Below are 14,783 nucleotides of genomic sequence, written 5' to 3' on the forward strand. Positions count from 1 at the left end.
TTTGTCAAGACATCCTGAATAAATAACATGCTCAGCTTCTTGAATGTTGAAAAGACAGTTGAACTGACCTATCATCTTATCCCATCCCATATCATTTATTTTATACACTTACAATGCCACCTCAATTGCAAGACTCAGTTGGGAGGGAGGGAGGGAGAGAGAAAGAGAAAGGGAAAGGGAGGTTAAGTCACTAGGTTAAAGACTGTATCCTACCGTAGGCACAAAGCCAGCTTTGGGCTCTGTCAATCCTAGGAAACAGGTAATGGCAAACTAATTCTGAAATCTTGCCAAAAAAACTGCAGGGATTCCTCCGGGCAATCAGGTCAAGGAGTCAAGTCAAGTCATGTGTATTTGATGCTAAAATCAGACCTTCTATTCTACCTATTTTATATAGGTGAAAAGAATAAATATTCATACAAAATAAAATTGCCAGTAGCATATCTGATTTCACACAAAGCACAGCTCTTAGCTGGAGCCTATGCCTATTTTGGTTCTCCCAAAAAGAAAGAAAAAGCTTATTAAAATGAAGCATGTTTTCATCATGTTTTATTTTCTTATATTTAATACATTGATTGTAAGTCTTAATATGACATATGAGTTTTATATGACAATAAATTTCAATAAATTTGGAGTGAGATTTGTTAAAATCCTAGAAAAGGCATATTCATTTCAATATGTGCTGAAGAGAAGGAAAGTGGGACATTCACTGCATTTTCACATAAAAGCTCCCATTTTCTGTAAATTTTCATCCTATAACCTGTGAAGTGATGAATATTTTCCAGCACTTGCAAGCTGTATAGAGAACACTGATTCTCCATGAATCTTATTTAAGGTCAGTATTTTCAGGACTTTCCCACAAATGGTCAGTAGCTGAATTTGAGCACAAGCACTCAAAAACTGAGTATATCTTCTGTTTTTGAACACTATCATTTTACTACAAAGGCTGTATGAGGAAAAAAATCTACACAAAATCATAAACTATTTTTTCCAATAGTTTTCCTAATCAAAATAACAATTCAACACAAATTTACTACATCTGTGTGTAATTGTGGGAGAATTCTGGGGCTTATTTCTCCCTTTGTATCCCTTTTCATCCCTTTTGTAGACACTTGGCACTACCTAAGGGCAAATACTTAAAAGAGATTTTTACACATGATCAAAGCCTTAGGCAAAACACATTTGAGGATGCTTCCAACTAGATAACTCCTAGTAACTAGTAATCAAATTAAACTGTCCTCTTTTCCATCTTTTCAGTTCCTGAAAGGTAGGCCAGTGCACTAAAAGGGGTTCCCTGGGATGTTTGACTGACAAATGGAAATTGTTTATTATTCTCATTTTCCTCATGCCTTAAACACTCTTTTCACAGTATGTGTAATGGCTTTCTCCCATCAGTCTGCATGCTGTTTTTTTCTATATTTTAGAAATATTTCAACCAAAAATGATATTTGTACTCTTCCTAAGGATGCTAAAATCTTTTAGTAGAAAATCTTTGTCATAGGGGGAAAAAAAAACCCATGAAGAAAAGGACAACTCAAAGTGCAATCAAGAAGTTTTAATATTTAAAAGATACACACATATACACACAAACCATTGTTTGATGATTTCCACAAAGCACCATAAATTTCATAGGCCTTCCTGTTTCTGTTATCCCCAGCGTATCTCCCAGCAAATTCAAAATATTTTTCAAATTTTGCATCAAAAAGGTCTCTTTAGCACCAAGAATGATGAAGGTTTTATATAGCACCAAAAAGTAGGGCTGTAGCCTCATAACAACTATACACAAACGTTGTCCTTGTAACATTAGACGCTGGTTCCTCATAGAAGCACTTGAGGGAATTCTGCTGAGACAGGAATGGAGGCAAAGGCTCAAAGAGTTCAGTTCTCACATCTGGAAGCAATTCAGTACTAGAAATTCTGGTTGTTCCCTCTGGAGACATAGAGACGCCATGTGTTGCATATAGCCAACAGCTGGTTTTTAAACTACTACTTTGCAGAGAGAAGGAATTCAGATTGTTATGCAATCAGCTACAGTTTTCCCTGTATTTCAAAAACAGGCATCCCGATACTTCCCATAGCCTGCCTTACAAGGTTACCCACTGGGTCAAAATAAAAAGAAAGCATGTGCTGTCTATTTCTTTTTTTTTTTAAAAAAAAATAAACTGAGAAGCCTCTTGGTTTGCAATTAGTTAGTTACCTGTGAGTGGAATAGGCAGCAAATGCATATAGCAGGGTTTGCGTATCTTCCTCATCTATACCCAAAAAATACAGTGCATTGTAATAGAAATTCTTTAGCATCCAAGTCACATTTTAGGAAGTGCTCAGTGCTTTACTTAAAGCAATCTTCCCCAAACTGGCATCTCCAGAAGTGTTGGACTGCAACAGATGCATTGGAGGTTGTAATCCTGCCTTATCTGCAAGGTACCAGGTTGGTAGAAGATGATAGATAGTATCCTGACCACAACTGTCCAAGGTAGGTCAGCATTATAATTCCCATTTAATAGATAAGCAGTGATTTGGGAAATAAAAGGGTGTGTATATTTAATGGCAGAGTGGAAATTGGGATTAAAAGGAAAAGAAATGTGCCTTTATATCCTCTTGAACAATTGTGATTTATCCTGCTGTGATAGAGAAAAAAAATTCTGGATGGACATTTCTGGTTGGAAGGTTAAGTTTCAGACCACTCTCTGAATGACTGCATGGATGATTCTTCCAAATGTTCCATTCCCCAAACAGCATTTTGCACTCGTGGGAGAGCAGGGGAATGGAAAACTAAGGAAGGAGGAGAATAAAATGCTCTTTCTTGGAAGAGAGTATGCTGGATTTTGAATGAGTATGCACTTTGCCATATTTTATTGCAGGTCTCAACATGTGAGAATCAAAAGTTAAAAGTTCCCTTTAGAAACTTTCATGTTTTTCCATCCTCAGAGTATCCTATTTCTTTTGTAGCTTTAGCAAGGGAATGCCAGCCTGTCTCCATATGTAGTAATGGCACTTCCTGCCCTCAATGAGAGAAGCTGATATGCAAGCCACTTGCATCTTTCTTTTGCTTATAATTCCTTGGGATCCTTTGCCCTTACAATTAATAGTTTACCCAGCTAACCAGTAGTGGCTTCATAGGCTACTTAGGCTTGAAGGGAAAAGATACTTCGGAGCATGGGGAGCATCATATAGCACATGTTGGAAATATCTTAAAACAGCTACATCTTTTCCTAGAAATGCAGTTGCAGCATGATCTCTGGAATAGATCTCTTCGCTTTAACAAGTTACTGCCAGGTGCTATGTAGATATTCTTCAAAAAATTTATCCCTTATAATCTGAAGCCCTGCCCAGCTCCAATCACTAATTTTATCACAGGCCATAGGTCAGATCACAATGATACTGAAGGAAACCCCACTTATTTTGCTCACATCATGGTCTTTGTGTGACCTGCCTATGGGAAAATCTATCATCAATCTAGGTCAGCTGAAGGAAAATGGATCCTGTTGTAAATACATTTATAGATTTGTTGCGATTCAATCAATTACAATATAATTTTAGGCACCTAGCATGGAACCTCTTTAGGAATCTTCTGATTTGGGGGATAAATTGGAAGTATTATTTCTACTCTTTTGCCACCAGGGCTAAATCCTAACCTTGCATATGTTTAACATAGTGATGGAAGCCATCCCTACAGTGTTAGTATAACATGTCCATTAGACAGATGCACAGATCACAGTTACATTTGCCAACCGTATAGAACATTTATAAAGGTAAATTTTATGAAGGTGATGGCAACTATCAGTCATACAAGGTTTCCCACCAGGAATTCTTAGCAAAAAGAAGAGGGGCTGTCAGACACTTGAAATGCCAAAATAACATATTTTGGCTGACCTACATTTGGTTTGTAGATTTGTAGATAAGATATGGTAACTTATCTCACTTGAGATACCTGAAAGAGTTTAGCTCATGTAAACAATCTAAATTAGAACATTCTGCTTAGAAAGTGTTATGTCCAAACAAAAATGTTTACAAAATGATTCTGAGTTAGCAGGTACAGGAATTTCATGAGGCTGTTTAGGATTTCCAGTCCATACCTTACAATCACATCTAGTGTTGAGAAGGACACATACATCAGCAAGACTTTTCTGGAGTTTTTTTGACCCATGAATATTTTTTTTTCAGTTGGCAAAAGAAAAAAAAAGTTTCTTCAGTGTTCTCTCTGTTTTCAGATCTGTTGGTCACTTTCTGTATTATTTGCAGACGTTCACAGGAAATCAAGAGGATGTTTAGAGGTTGAATTTGTGCTTTGGAGGAAAACAGCTATTCAAGACTGGGCTTGATCAAATAACCACTGAAAGTGATGTAGATATCCACATCGTCACTGTAGATGGCGTTGTCACGCTGTCGCTTGTACAGACGCACCCAAACCTCATCGTTCTCCCGTAGCTCCAGCATCAAACTCTGGCTTTGCATGATGCTGCGGTCACTGGGTTGAGCATAGAGAATGACTTCCTCTTGGTCATTCCGCATGACATGCATGTAGGTCTCCTTGAAATTCCAGGTGTGGACATTGAGACTGAAAAAATACAGGCCAGCCACGTAGCAGTAGAACTTACCCTTAAACATGTCAAAATGGCTATAGAGGTTCACAAAGACAGTGTCAAAGATCAAAGCCTGGTAGCCTTCATTACTGTGGAGAGCCTTCTTCCGGCCCACTGAGAAAGCTGCATACTGGTGCTTGCAGGGATCTCCAGGTGCCCCCATTTGTCCCTTGCTGCCCTTTGGACCCTGGGGTCCCCGATCACCAGGGGGTCCCTCTTTGCCCCATTTCCCAGGAACTCCAGACTCTCCTTGATCTCCTTTTTCTCCTGTGGAAAGAAGGAGAGGAAAGAAAGGAAGAAGCTGTGGAAGACAACCATTGCTTGTGGGTGGTTTCAAAATCCTGCCTTACAATGTATTTTCATGCATCTCTAGCAACCATAATTAAAGGATACTACAAAATTCCAGAAAGGGAGGTGGAACATAGGAGGTGATGTAGGATATGATAGAACACGTGGCAACAGATCCTGTCCTAAGGAGATGCTTGAATGACCCAGATGGAGAAGAATTTTAAGTTTAACCTGTATCTAAGTAAAACATACAGGCTACACTTTCTGTAGCAGGCCTCTGTTTTATCTCTATTAATTTTGCCTGAAGAAATGGCATGTTTTGGTCCTCACCTGTGCTAACTGTAGACTTTTTAACCAAATGAGACTTTATAGCAGAATTTTCCAACTTGTCACTCCAGATGTTTTGGACTTATTTCCCAACATGTTTGGCCAGTACAGCCGAGGGATATATGACTAAAGGTTTAATGTGGTCAATTATTCCTTCCCTAAATAAACATTTCCATGGTGGTTGACAGTTATTGGCTTGGGAAAGATGATGCACATGTATTTAGCACAATAATATGCATGACGATTTACTAAGGCAAATAAACAAATCACAAGATCCTGCCAGAGAAGTTTCCAATTTGATTTAGGTAAAGCGATGAAATGAGGAGGAAACAATGAGAAGGCAGAATGAGTCAGAAAGTAACAGATGATAATAGCTTACCTTTCAGAATTGTGATGTTAATATATGGACGAACTTCTGGCATTACGAATGGCAAAGCCCGAGATCTATCTGTACCAAAACTGGCTTCGGAGGGCCCAGGGGCATCTAGTGAATCACAACATCTCTTGCAACCATTCACGTTGGTAGGGACTTCTTGCCGGCCAAGCTCCTCACTGGGAGCCCCAAGCACAAAGAACGGGAGCACAAGAAAAGCCAGGGGCATGCTGATTTGGAAGGCTTTCATTGTGAACTGCAAGAAAAAAAAAAACAGTGAAAAGGACTGGACTCCAGAATGGAGCCACTTATTCAATGAGAACTGTTCAGAAATAAGAAGAAAGGCAAGCAAGCAGGCAGAATCCCCTTGCCATTGAAGTTTTACAGTGACCAACTTCATCCCAAAACAGCCGCCTTAAAATCCATTAGTTCTGATATTTATCTTTAACACATGAGAAATAGTCATTATCCCACTACAATATGCCAATCAAGGGGAAAATGTTTTGTGCCACACCAAACAATTATTCTGTAAATGGCTAATATCTCTACAAGTAACATGCCCTGACTGAACTTTTACATTTAATTTCCTTCTGATTATCTATGGCGATTCTCTCTCTCTCTCTCTCTCTCTCTCTCTCTCTCTCTCTCTCTTATTTTATTTTATTTTATTGAAAAGACAGTGCCATGTCAGGATAACAATCAGTGGTGAAATGTAAAATTTGTTACTACTGGTTCTGTGGGCGTGGCTTGGGGGGGGTTAATGTGACTGGGTAGCGTGGCCAACTTTTTTTCCTTTTCCTTTTTTTTTTTTTCCTTTTAAAACCATTTTTCCTACAACCACTTCGGCAGATCAGGCAACTCAGCTGGGATCATCAGAGGCTTTTAAAAGCATTTTTTCTACAACCTCTTTGGCCAAAGAGATTGTAGAAAAAATGCTTTTAAAAGCCTCTGATGATCCCAGCTGAGCTGCGCAATCATCAAAGCCTTTTTTTTTACTTTTAAAAACATTTTTTCAGCCAAAGAGGTTGTTGAAAAAATGCTTTTAAAAATTAAAAAAAAAAATGCGCGGCTCAGCTGGGCATGTGGGGGGGGGTAGGATTTTTGCTATTGGTTCTCCGAACCACCCACCGCCATCGCTACCGGATCGGATGATCTGGTCCGAACCGGGAGCATTTCACCCCTGATAACAATGCAAATAATGTACAACCAAAGAGAGATCAATGATAAATAACATACATGCTAATAACTATAATTGTACTATGTTAACAGTAATTGCAACAATACAACCAAAAAAGAAAAAAGAAAAAGAAAACTTCAACTAAGTTTCTACTTACATTAGCTTATTTACAAATTTCTCCATATTATATCCATAGTTTTATACATCTTTGTTTTACTGATATTCATAAACTTCCCTCTCATTTCTGCCTCTTGTCTCTATCCATTCATAAAATCTATTCCATGTCCTGTAATATTTTGAGTCTTCTTTATCTTTAATTTTTAAAGTTAATCTGTCCATTGCTACACAATCCCAAATTTTCCTAATTATGTCATTATCCTGTGGGGTGTTCACATTTTTCCAATATTTAGCATATGTAATTCTAGCTGCCATCAATATATGTAACACTAAGTAGATGGTTGCTTTGTCATAACTTTCCAACAATATACCTAAGAGGCACGTTTCTGGTTTGAACTCAATATGTTGCTCAGTTATCATTTCTAGCATTTATGAATTTTCTCCCAGTAACTCCTTGCTTTCTTACATGTCCACCACATGTGGTGGTATGATCCTGGTGTCTGGTTGCATTTCCAACAATTGGCGGAGGAGTTTTTATACACTTTGGCCAATCTTGGTGGAGGCAAGTGCCACCAGTAAAACATTTTGTAAAGGTTTTCTTTATATGCCGCAGCCATCTTGAGTTTGTAGTTTCTCTCCCAAATTTTTAACCGTTTTTCTAATTCTATGTTGTATCCGAAATTCCTTGCGCAGGCAATCATTGTTTCTTTAACTATTTCTTCCTCCATTTTATCTATGGCGATTCTCAGTCATATGTCGGTCATGATTGCCTCAAAGGTGCTTTTTTTTTTTTCCTTGAGGAAGACATTTTGCTTTTCATCCATGATGCTTATTCAGTTTTGACTCTGTTCCGAACTGAAGAAGCTTCTTGGATGAGAAGCGAAACAAGCAAAAAACAAAGTCCAGTTGCCTTTTGAAAAAGCACTTTTTGAGATTTCCCTCTGATCATCCTTTTTATTGTTCTTACTTTCCAGTCACTAATAATGCTCCCTTAGGATAACACTCAAAGCATCTATAAATTCAAAATGTTGTACAGGTAATCCACAACGTTCATTTAATGATAGTTCAAACTTACATTGGTCTCAGGAAAAGTGACTTATGGCCTGTCCTTAAAAGTTATGACCATCGCACCATCCCCTTGGTTACATGATTAAAATCTGGGTGCTTGGCAACCAATTCACATTTAAAATTATTGCTATATTTTAAATGGTCACATCATTGTGATTTGTGAACTTCCTTGCTGGCTTCTGACAAGTGGGAAGCAAGATTTACTTAACAATCATATGATTCACTTAACAGCCATGCGATTTGCTTAATGACCACAATAAAAATGATAGTAGCATTGGATCCAGTTGTGCGATTATTTGCTTAACAACCTCATTTCTTAGTGATCAAAATTCTGGTCCCAACTGTGGTCATAAGTCAAGGTCTACCTGTAGTTTAATAAATGTACTGATCAGAGGTGGTATTCAGCAGGTTCTAACCAGTTCTGGAGAACTGGTAGCGGAAATTTTGAGTAGTTCGGAGAACCGGTAAATACCACCTCTGACTGGCCCCAGCCCCATCTATTCTCTGCCTCTCGAGTCCCAGCTGATCAGGAGGAAATGGAGATTTTGCAGTAACCTTCCCCTTGAGTGGGAAAGGAATAAAATTTTTACAGCATCCTTCTCCTGGAGTGCGGTGGGAATGGAGATTTTATAGTATCCTTCCACTGCCACGTTCAGCAAGCCACACCCACAGAACCGGTAATAAAAAAATTTGAATCCCACAACTGGTACTGATCCTGGAACTTAGTTTTGGGGGAAATAAAGAGCATATAAATTCCTTTTGTACAGATATTTTCTGCCTCCGTTCTGTACAAATTATTAATTGATGCTGTGATGGAAGGGAAAATGTTTATTTCTCAGTTGTACAACACAGATTGCAAGGTGATCTATAAACAAGTTATTTCTTATTGTAAATGCAACTGACTGTAAAACTGATCCCTGTAGGATGGATGTTTTTTCCTTCCATGTAGAGTATCTCTGAATGGAAATAGATATGTAAGATGAAAAAAACCACATTGGTAAAAAAATATCTCTAGCATTTACACCAAAGATCCAGTACTGTAAAAATCCTTTTCTATTATTTCTGCAAAGCCTCCTGATTTCCCTTGCCATATCTAGCTTGTTGAGGCAGTCTCAAAAAATTGGATGCAATTGAACAGAAGAAAATAATATATTGTTTTGGCCTTACAACTGACTGTCTGTAAATAGTTTAGCTGCAGAAATCCATAAAATGTGCAGTTATCATTTTTAGCTATAGTTATTTAAAGTAAGCAATCCCTGAATTGAGCTCAATTCCTAGTAAAACGCATGGTCATTTCCATATAGTTTTCTTGACAGTAGTATAAAAGTAGATTGCAAGAACCTTATTCAAGGATTGGATTGGGTTGTTTTTTCCTTTTGGTTTGCCCAGGGTAGCCTTCAAAAGAATTAGTCTCTTTTTCCAAGTATTGATCAGGCCCTGCCTTACTTACCTTTCTAAGATCACCTTTGGTGTTGCTGCCCCCTAGTTCCCATCAACAGTTTTTAATTAAGGCTGCCCTTAAATAATTAACTTGTTCCACTGTCCTTTACCCTCACTTTAACCTGTACTTTAATTAAGGCCATGATAATATCTAGATTTCAATCTCTTCACTTTGATGACTTAAGCCCTGCTACAGTTTTTTTCAGTGCTTTTGTGAAAGTAATTGTCCTTGGAAGGAACTCCTAGATGAAACAGCTGAATAGGAAGTAACTAAAATATTGATTACTGGTGAAGAGAAAAAGATGAGGAAATAGTTGCCCCCAATTTCCTTAAACAACAATATTCCCTATCTTTAAATCATTGTCATTCTTTAAATTGACATTATGATAAATTTAAGTTATAAATGTTAAAAGTATTTTGAAACAGAGCAAAAACTTATTTGGAGTGATTTCTCCTCAGGTTATCTCTGTGGTAAGTTGCTTACCTACTAAAGGATGCAGTTTATTGTAATTTTTTCAAATAGGGCTTATCCATGTGGCTATCTTGTGGCATTTGAATGAGTCACTTATGGTTTGGGAACATTATGGAGCCATGGTGGTGCAATAATTAGAATGCAGTATTGCAGGTTAACTCTGCCCACTGCCAGGAGTTCGATCCTCACCAGTTCAAGATCGACTCAGCCTTCCATCCTTCTGAGGATGGTAAAATGAGGACCCAGATTGTTGGGGGCAGTTTGCTGACTCTGTAAACCATTTAGAGGGGGCTGTAAAGCACTGAGAAGCGGTATATAAATGTAAGTGCTATTGCTATTTCCCCATACTCAGACCTTCATCTTGCTGCAGCCCACTGCTGATGTTGAGCTGAGGCAGAGGTGGGTTTTAGCAGGTTCTGATCAGTTCTGGAGAACCAGTAGCAGAAATTTTGAGTAGTTTGGAGAACCGGTAGTAAATACTCTGACTGGCCCCACCCGCATCTATTCTCTGCCTCCCAAGTCCCAGCTGATCGGGAGGAAATGGGGATTTTGCAGTAACCTTCCCCTGGAGTGGGGTGGGAATGGATATTTTGCAATATCCTTCCCCCAGGAGTAGGGAGGGAATGGGGATTTTGCAGTATCCTTACCCTGGAGTGGGGTGGGAATGGAGATTTTATAGTATCCTTCCCCTGCCATGCCAAGCCACGCCCACCAAGCCATTCCACATCCACCAAGCCACACCCACAGGACCAGTAGTAAAAATTTTTGAAACCCACCACTGGGCTGAGGCATGTTGATATTAAAGTATTTGATTTTCCCTTTTGCAACAATGTAATACCTCCTCCCTCCCTCAATGCATTGCAATTTGCATAGGGGAGATGGTTTTGATGGATGCCTAGGGAGTGTGTGGCTGCAAAAGAAGAGATAGGTCCCCCATGGGGCCCGCTTTCCTCACTGCTCTGGTGGCTGGAATCTGACTTCACAATTAGGCTGCCTGTTATATTCTGCAGGAACTCCTGGCCTACTTACCTTTCACAAAACTTTATTGTTGTTATTTTTGTATATCTTTACCTATTGGCCAGAGTTGCTCTTCCCAATGTCATTCCCAGAGTTATGCCTCTTTATATTCTACTGCAATACTCCTCAGCTTCAGCAACTTTAAAAAAAAAAAAAAACGTGTAGACCCAACTTCCAAATTTCCCCAGCACGATTTAAGATTCAGGACCTTCAATTCCTGGAAGTCCCCAACCCGCATGCTTTAAGAAAGAGGTCTTCAAACTTGGCAGCTTTATGACTTGTGGACTTCAACTCCCAGAATTCTCCAGCCAGCATAGCTGGCTGGAGAATTCTGGGAGTTGAAGTCCACAAGTCTTAAAGCTGCCAAATTTGAAGACCTCTGCTTTAAGATATGAAGACTCCAATTCCCAGAACTCTCCATGCTGGGGAATTTTGGGAGTTCGAAGTTCACTCATCTTATCCCTGAGGTTGACAAACACGGCTCTTTTGGCACTCTCAACTTTTCTGCTTTCATTCTGGGACCACTAACCAAGCACTCCACCCACCCACTCCACCCACCCTCTGCACCCCCAAGATGTGCCTGAGGAGAATTCCCCCACATATGACATTCATTCTCCACCAGTTTGGATTCAGTTCCCAGAGGTGCACAATGGGAAGAACCCAAATATAACGGGAACCCAAATAAAACGCCAGTGGATAAATAGTTGCCCTTATTTCATGTCGCGACGTTGGTTATTATCATGTGCCTGTGTAGGGGATGCTGGAAGTTAACTCTTAACCTAATCGTCCCTTTTTAAGAAGGCGACACTTCTGAGGCGCTTAAAGAGTTGCTTTCGGTCCCGGGATGAAGCCATACTAATAATATTAATAATACTAATAATACTACTAATACTAATACTACTACTACCAATAATAATAATAATAATAATAATAATAATAATAATAATAATAATAATAATAATAATAATAATAATAATAATAATAATAATTCTTCACTCTGAGAAAAGTCGGCGATCGCTCCAGAAAGCAGAGCTTACTTCGGGTTTAACCGAAGGGGCGGGAGGGGGGGGGCAGACGGTATTTGGCGGATATGCAGCACCGCGACGGGGGAGGGCAGGAGGGACGCCGAAGCCGGGTGCATTTGATCACTGGCATTTGATTACCGGCGAGGAGGCAAAATCAGGAGAAGAAGGAAGGAAGGAAGGAAGGAAGAGGATTGCAATCTGCAGCCAGGACTGGCGCCCGCGGGCCCCCTAACTCAGCGCCACAACCGGGAGGCTCACCCCAGTGGAGATGCGCGTCGCCGCAGGTCCTTATAAGCAAGCCGTTTCTCTTTCCTCCGCTCGCTGCTCAGTCCCTCCTGCGCATCGGATGACCTCTGCTCGCGAAGCCCGGCTGCCCTGGGGTTTCTTTAACAGCTTCTTGCTGGCACACAGGCGCCTCCAACCACCGAGCCCGCCGAAGAGACTCGATCCCTTCTTCACGCTCCCTTCCCTTTTCTCCCCTCTTCGGGCTCCGCAGGGTGTTAGGTTTCGAGCGCCGTTAACTCTTTCCTCGGCGACAGGAGCCGTTTTCTCTCTCCCCCACCCCACCCCACCCCACGCCTCCCACACTCTTCTCCCGGCCTGGCCCATCTGCGCTTGCTCAGCGCCGTCCCCTTACTCTCTCTTCTGGGACGGCCGGAACCCGAATAAGAGGCGCTACGAAGAGCTCTTTAGTCCGGGAAGGAGAAGGACTCCTCCGTAGTTAACTGGAAGTTGGTCCCAGTAGCGGAGAACAGTCTTAACAGTAACAGAGTTGGAAGGGAGTTTGGAGGTCATCTAGTCCAACCCCACCTTCTCACGCAGGAGACCTGTACTAGGGATTCGAACCGCCGAAATGCCGACCTTTCTGATCTTAGTCTTAGCCACTGAGCACAGGATAGCAGTTGTGGTTGGGTGCAACCAAAATGGTTAGCAAATGGTGGTGATAATGCCAGTTATTAGCAAATTATTAGCAAAGTGGGTGGGTGGGGGGAGGAAAAAAGCTAGACTGAAGTGTCTATTGCCCCCTGATGTTATAGACAACTTTTCTAATCAATAAAGGTCACCCTTTGTATGTCAAGGTTGAAATGAGGGTGCTCTCTGAGCTTGGTTGTTTTATTGCAGACATTTCGTTAACATCAGATGACAATGATGATGATGATGATGCCTAGTTTGGCAAGAAAGCAAGCTCAGAGAACACCAAGGACCCCTAATTTTTCCAATCCTTCACCACATGGATGATGTTCAGAGATGATAGGACACAAGGCAGGGAAAAGGATAACCATTTATTCATGTGCCCCCATATCAGCAATGGGCAAGTTTGAAGCCCTGGGTTGCATGGCCTCATCATCTATTCCTTGCAGATCCCCAAAATTTTTGGAGTCACGGATGCTGAAATCCAACCAATCTGAGCAGAGAGAGCCACATGAGAATTATATTGTACAGTCTGAAGTAGGCTTAGTTAAGAGAAAAATATACACCTCCCCTATAAAACCAAAATATCCTACCCAATAGACAACATAAGAGCCCAGCTAATCAGTCCTCCTAAAATGTTAACTATCAGTCCTTGTCCTGACAGAAAAGTATGCCCAATTGTAGCAAGATGTGCTACAATTGGCAACATCCATAAGTCACCTACGGAACAGGCAAAATGGGATAGCAGTAGATAAAATGTGCTGCTACCCCTAAAAAAAAAAAAATCCCCCATGAAAAACAATTTGTCATCTGAAGCTTTGGACAATTTGTAATGCTACAAATTGGGGGCAGAACCACCATCCACAGCTGGCAAACTCCAGCTTTTTTATGTTTTAAATTGACCTTCAGTGAGCTATACAACTAATGGGAGAAGAAGAAAACACTTAATTTAAAACTGGAATATCTAGAGATGGTTTTAAGCAGCCTCAGCTGTGGGTGTAGAGGAGACAAAGTTAACATTTGACTTTGGCCTTATGAAATGGCATTATGGGACTTCCGGCGGTGACGTCATCGCGAAAGGGCGAGGAAACAGAGGCGCCGTTTCTGAAACCCAAAAGTTCTTCATTAGTTGCTCTTTAAGGGCATTCCCGAACTTGGAGGGATCGGGAAACGAAAGAGGAATTCGCGAAGACTCCTGGCATTGCGCTAGCGTCAGGGAGGACGAGCGATCAACCTCTTAAATTGGTGGAGAAGAAGTCGTCCTTTTTGGCCTTTTCGGCGGACAGGAGTGATGGCGCCCGCCTAAATTGAAGCAAAGAGTGGAAAGCAATTTCAAGTGATGGGCAAAAAGATCCCCTACAATAAAATAAAGACGATAAGCAGGAGACGCGCTACTGAAGTGGAGGAAGGAAATTGCAATTACGACACCGGCGGTATAAAGGAGAAAGGAAAGTGGATGAAATAATACAGCGTGGAAGAGAAGTAACTCATAGAATGACTAAGTAAATATAAGAGACGGAGAAGGAGCGCTTGAAGAAGATGAAGGTAGTTGAACTTGAGCGGAAGGAACAGGTTGCGGAATTCGTGAGCATAGAAGCTTTGTTTGGATTCTGGATTTATAACGATTTAAATTTAAAAAGGCTTGAAAATTGAACGCAGAGATTGAAATACCAGAACTCGAGTGGAAGGAATAAATTGTGGAATTTGTGAGCATAGAAGATTTGCTTGGACTTTGGATTTATAATGATTTAAACTTAAAAAGACTTGAAAATTGAATGCAGTGATTGAAAGACCGGGACTACTAAAATTGATATAGATAGACATAGATCATGATTTAATCTAAAAGGGAAGTGAATACTATTCTTGAAAAAAAAAGTTAATACTTAAAAGCTAATACATTTAATATTTATAGAATTAGAATTATATATAAGCAATAATTTATTTATAGATGTAAATTATATTGTGAAATTATAAGTGGTGATAAAAG

At 40.2% G+C, this 14,783-nt stretch overlaps 1 protein-coding gene across 1 annotated transcript; it reads right to left on the reverse strand.

Annotated features, from left to right (window-relative positions):
• Positions 1–1,537: 1,537 nt before the first annotated feature.
• On the reverse strand, positions 1,538–12,649 carry C1QTNF6 (C1q and TNF related 6). Its single transcript, XM_034402720.3, has 3 exons — positions 12,143–12,649; positions 5,575–5,824; positions 1,538–4,847 (listed from the first exon to the last, which is right to left on the reverse strand). The coding sequence occupies exons 2-3, from the start codon at positions 5,816–5,818 to the stop codon at positions 4,300–4,302; spliced, it is 792 nt and encodes a 263-aa protein (XP_034258611.1). The 5' UTR covers positions 5,819–5,824; positions 12,143–12,649; the 3' UTR covers positions 1,538–4,299.
• Positions 12,650–14,783: the final 2,134 nt, after the last annotated feature.

This window comes from Pantherophis guttatus, chromosome 7 (genome assembly GCF_059756535.1).
Source record: "Pantherophis guttatus breed Tessera chromosome 7, ASM5975653v1, whole genome shotgun sequence".
NCBI classification, from domain to species: Eukaryota; Metazoa; Chordata; class Lepidosauria; order Squamata; family Colubridae; genus Pantherophis; species Pantherophis guttatus.

What these genes read in the sequence shown, in the direction of transcription:
- C1QTNF6 (XM_034402720.3), bottom strand. Translation starts at nt 5,818, where the DNA reads ATGAAAGCCTTCCAAATCAGCATGCCCCTGGCTTTTCTTGTGCTCCCG. An exon ending in TAACATCACAATTCTGAAAG is followed by an intron (nt 4,848 to 5,574) that starts GTAAGCTATTAT and finishes TTCTTTCCACAG; the next exon opens with GAGAAAAAGGAGATCAAGGA.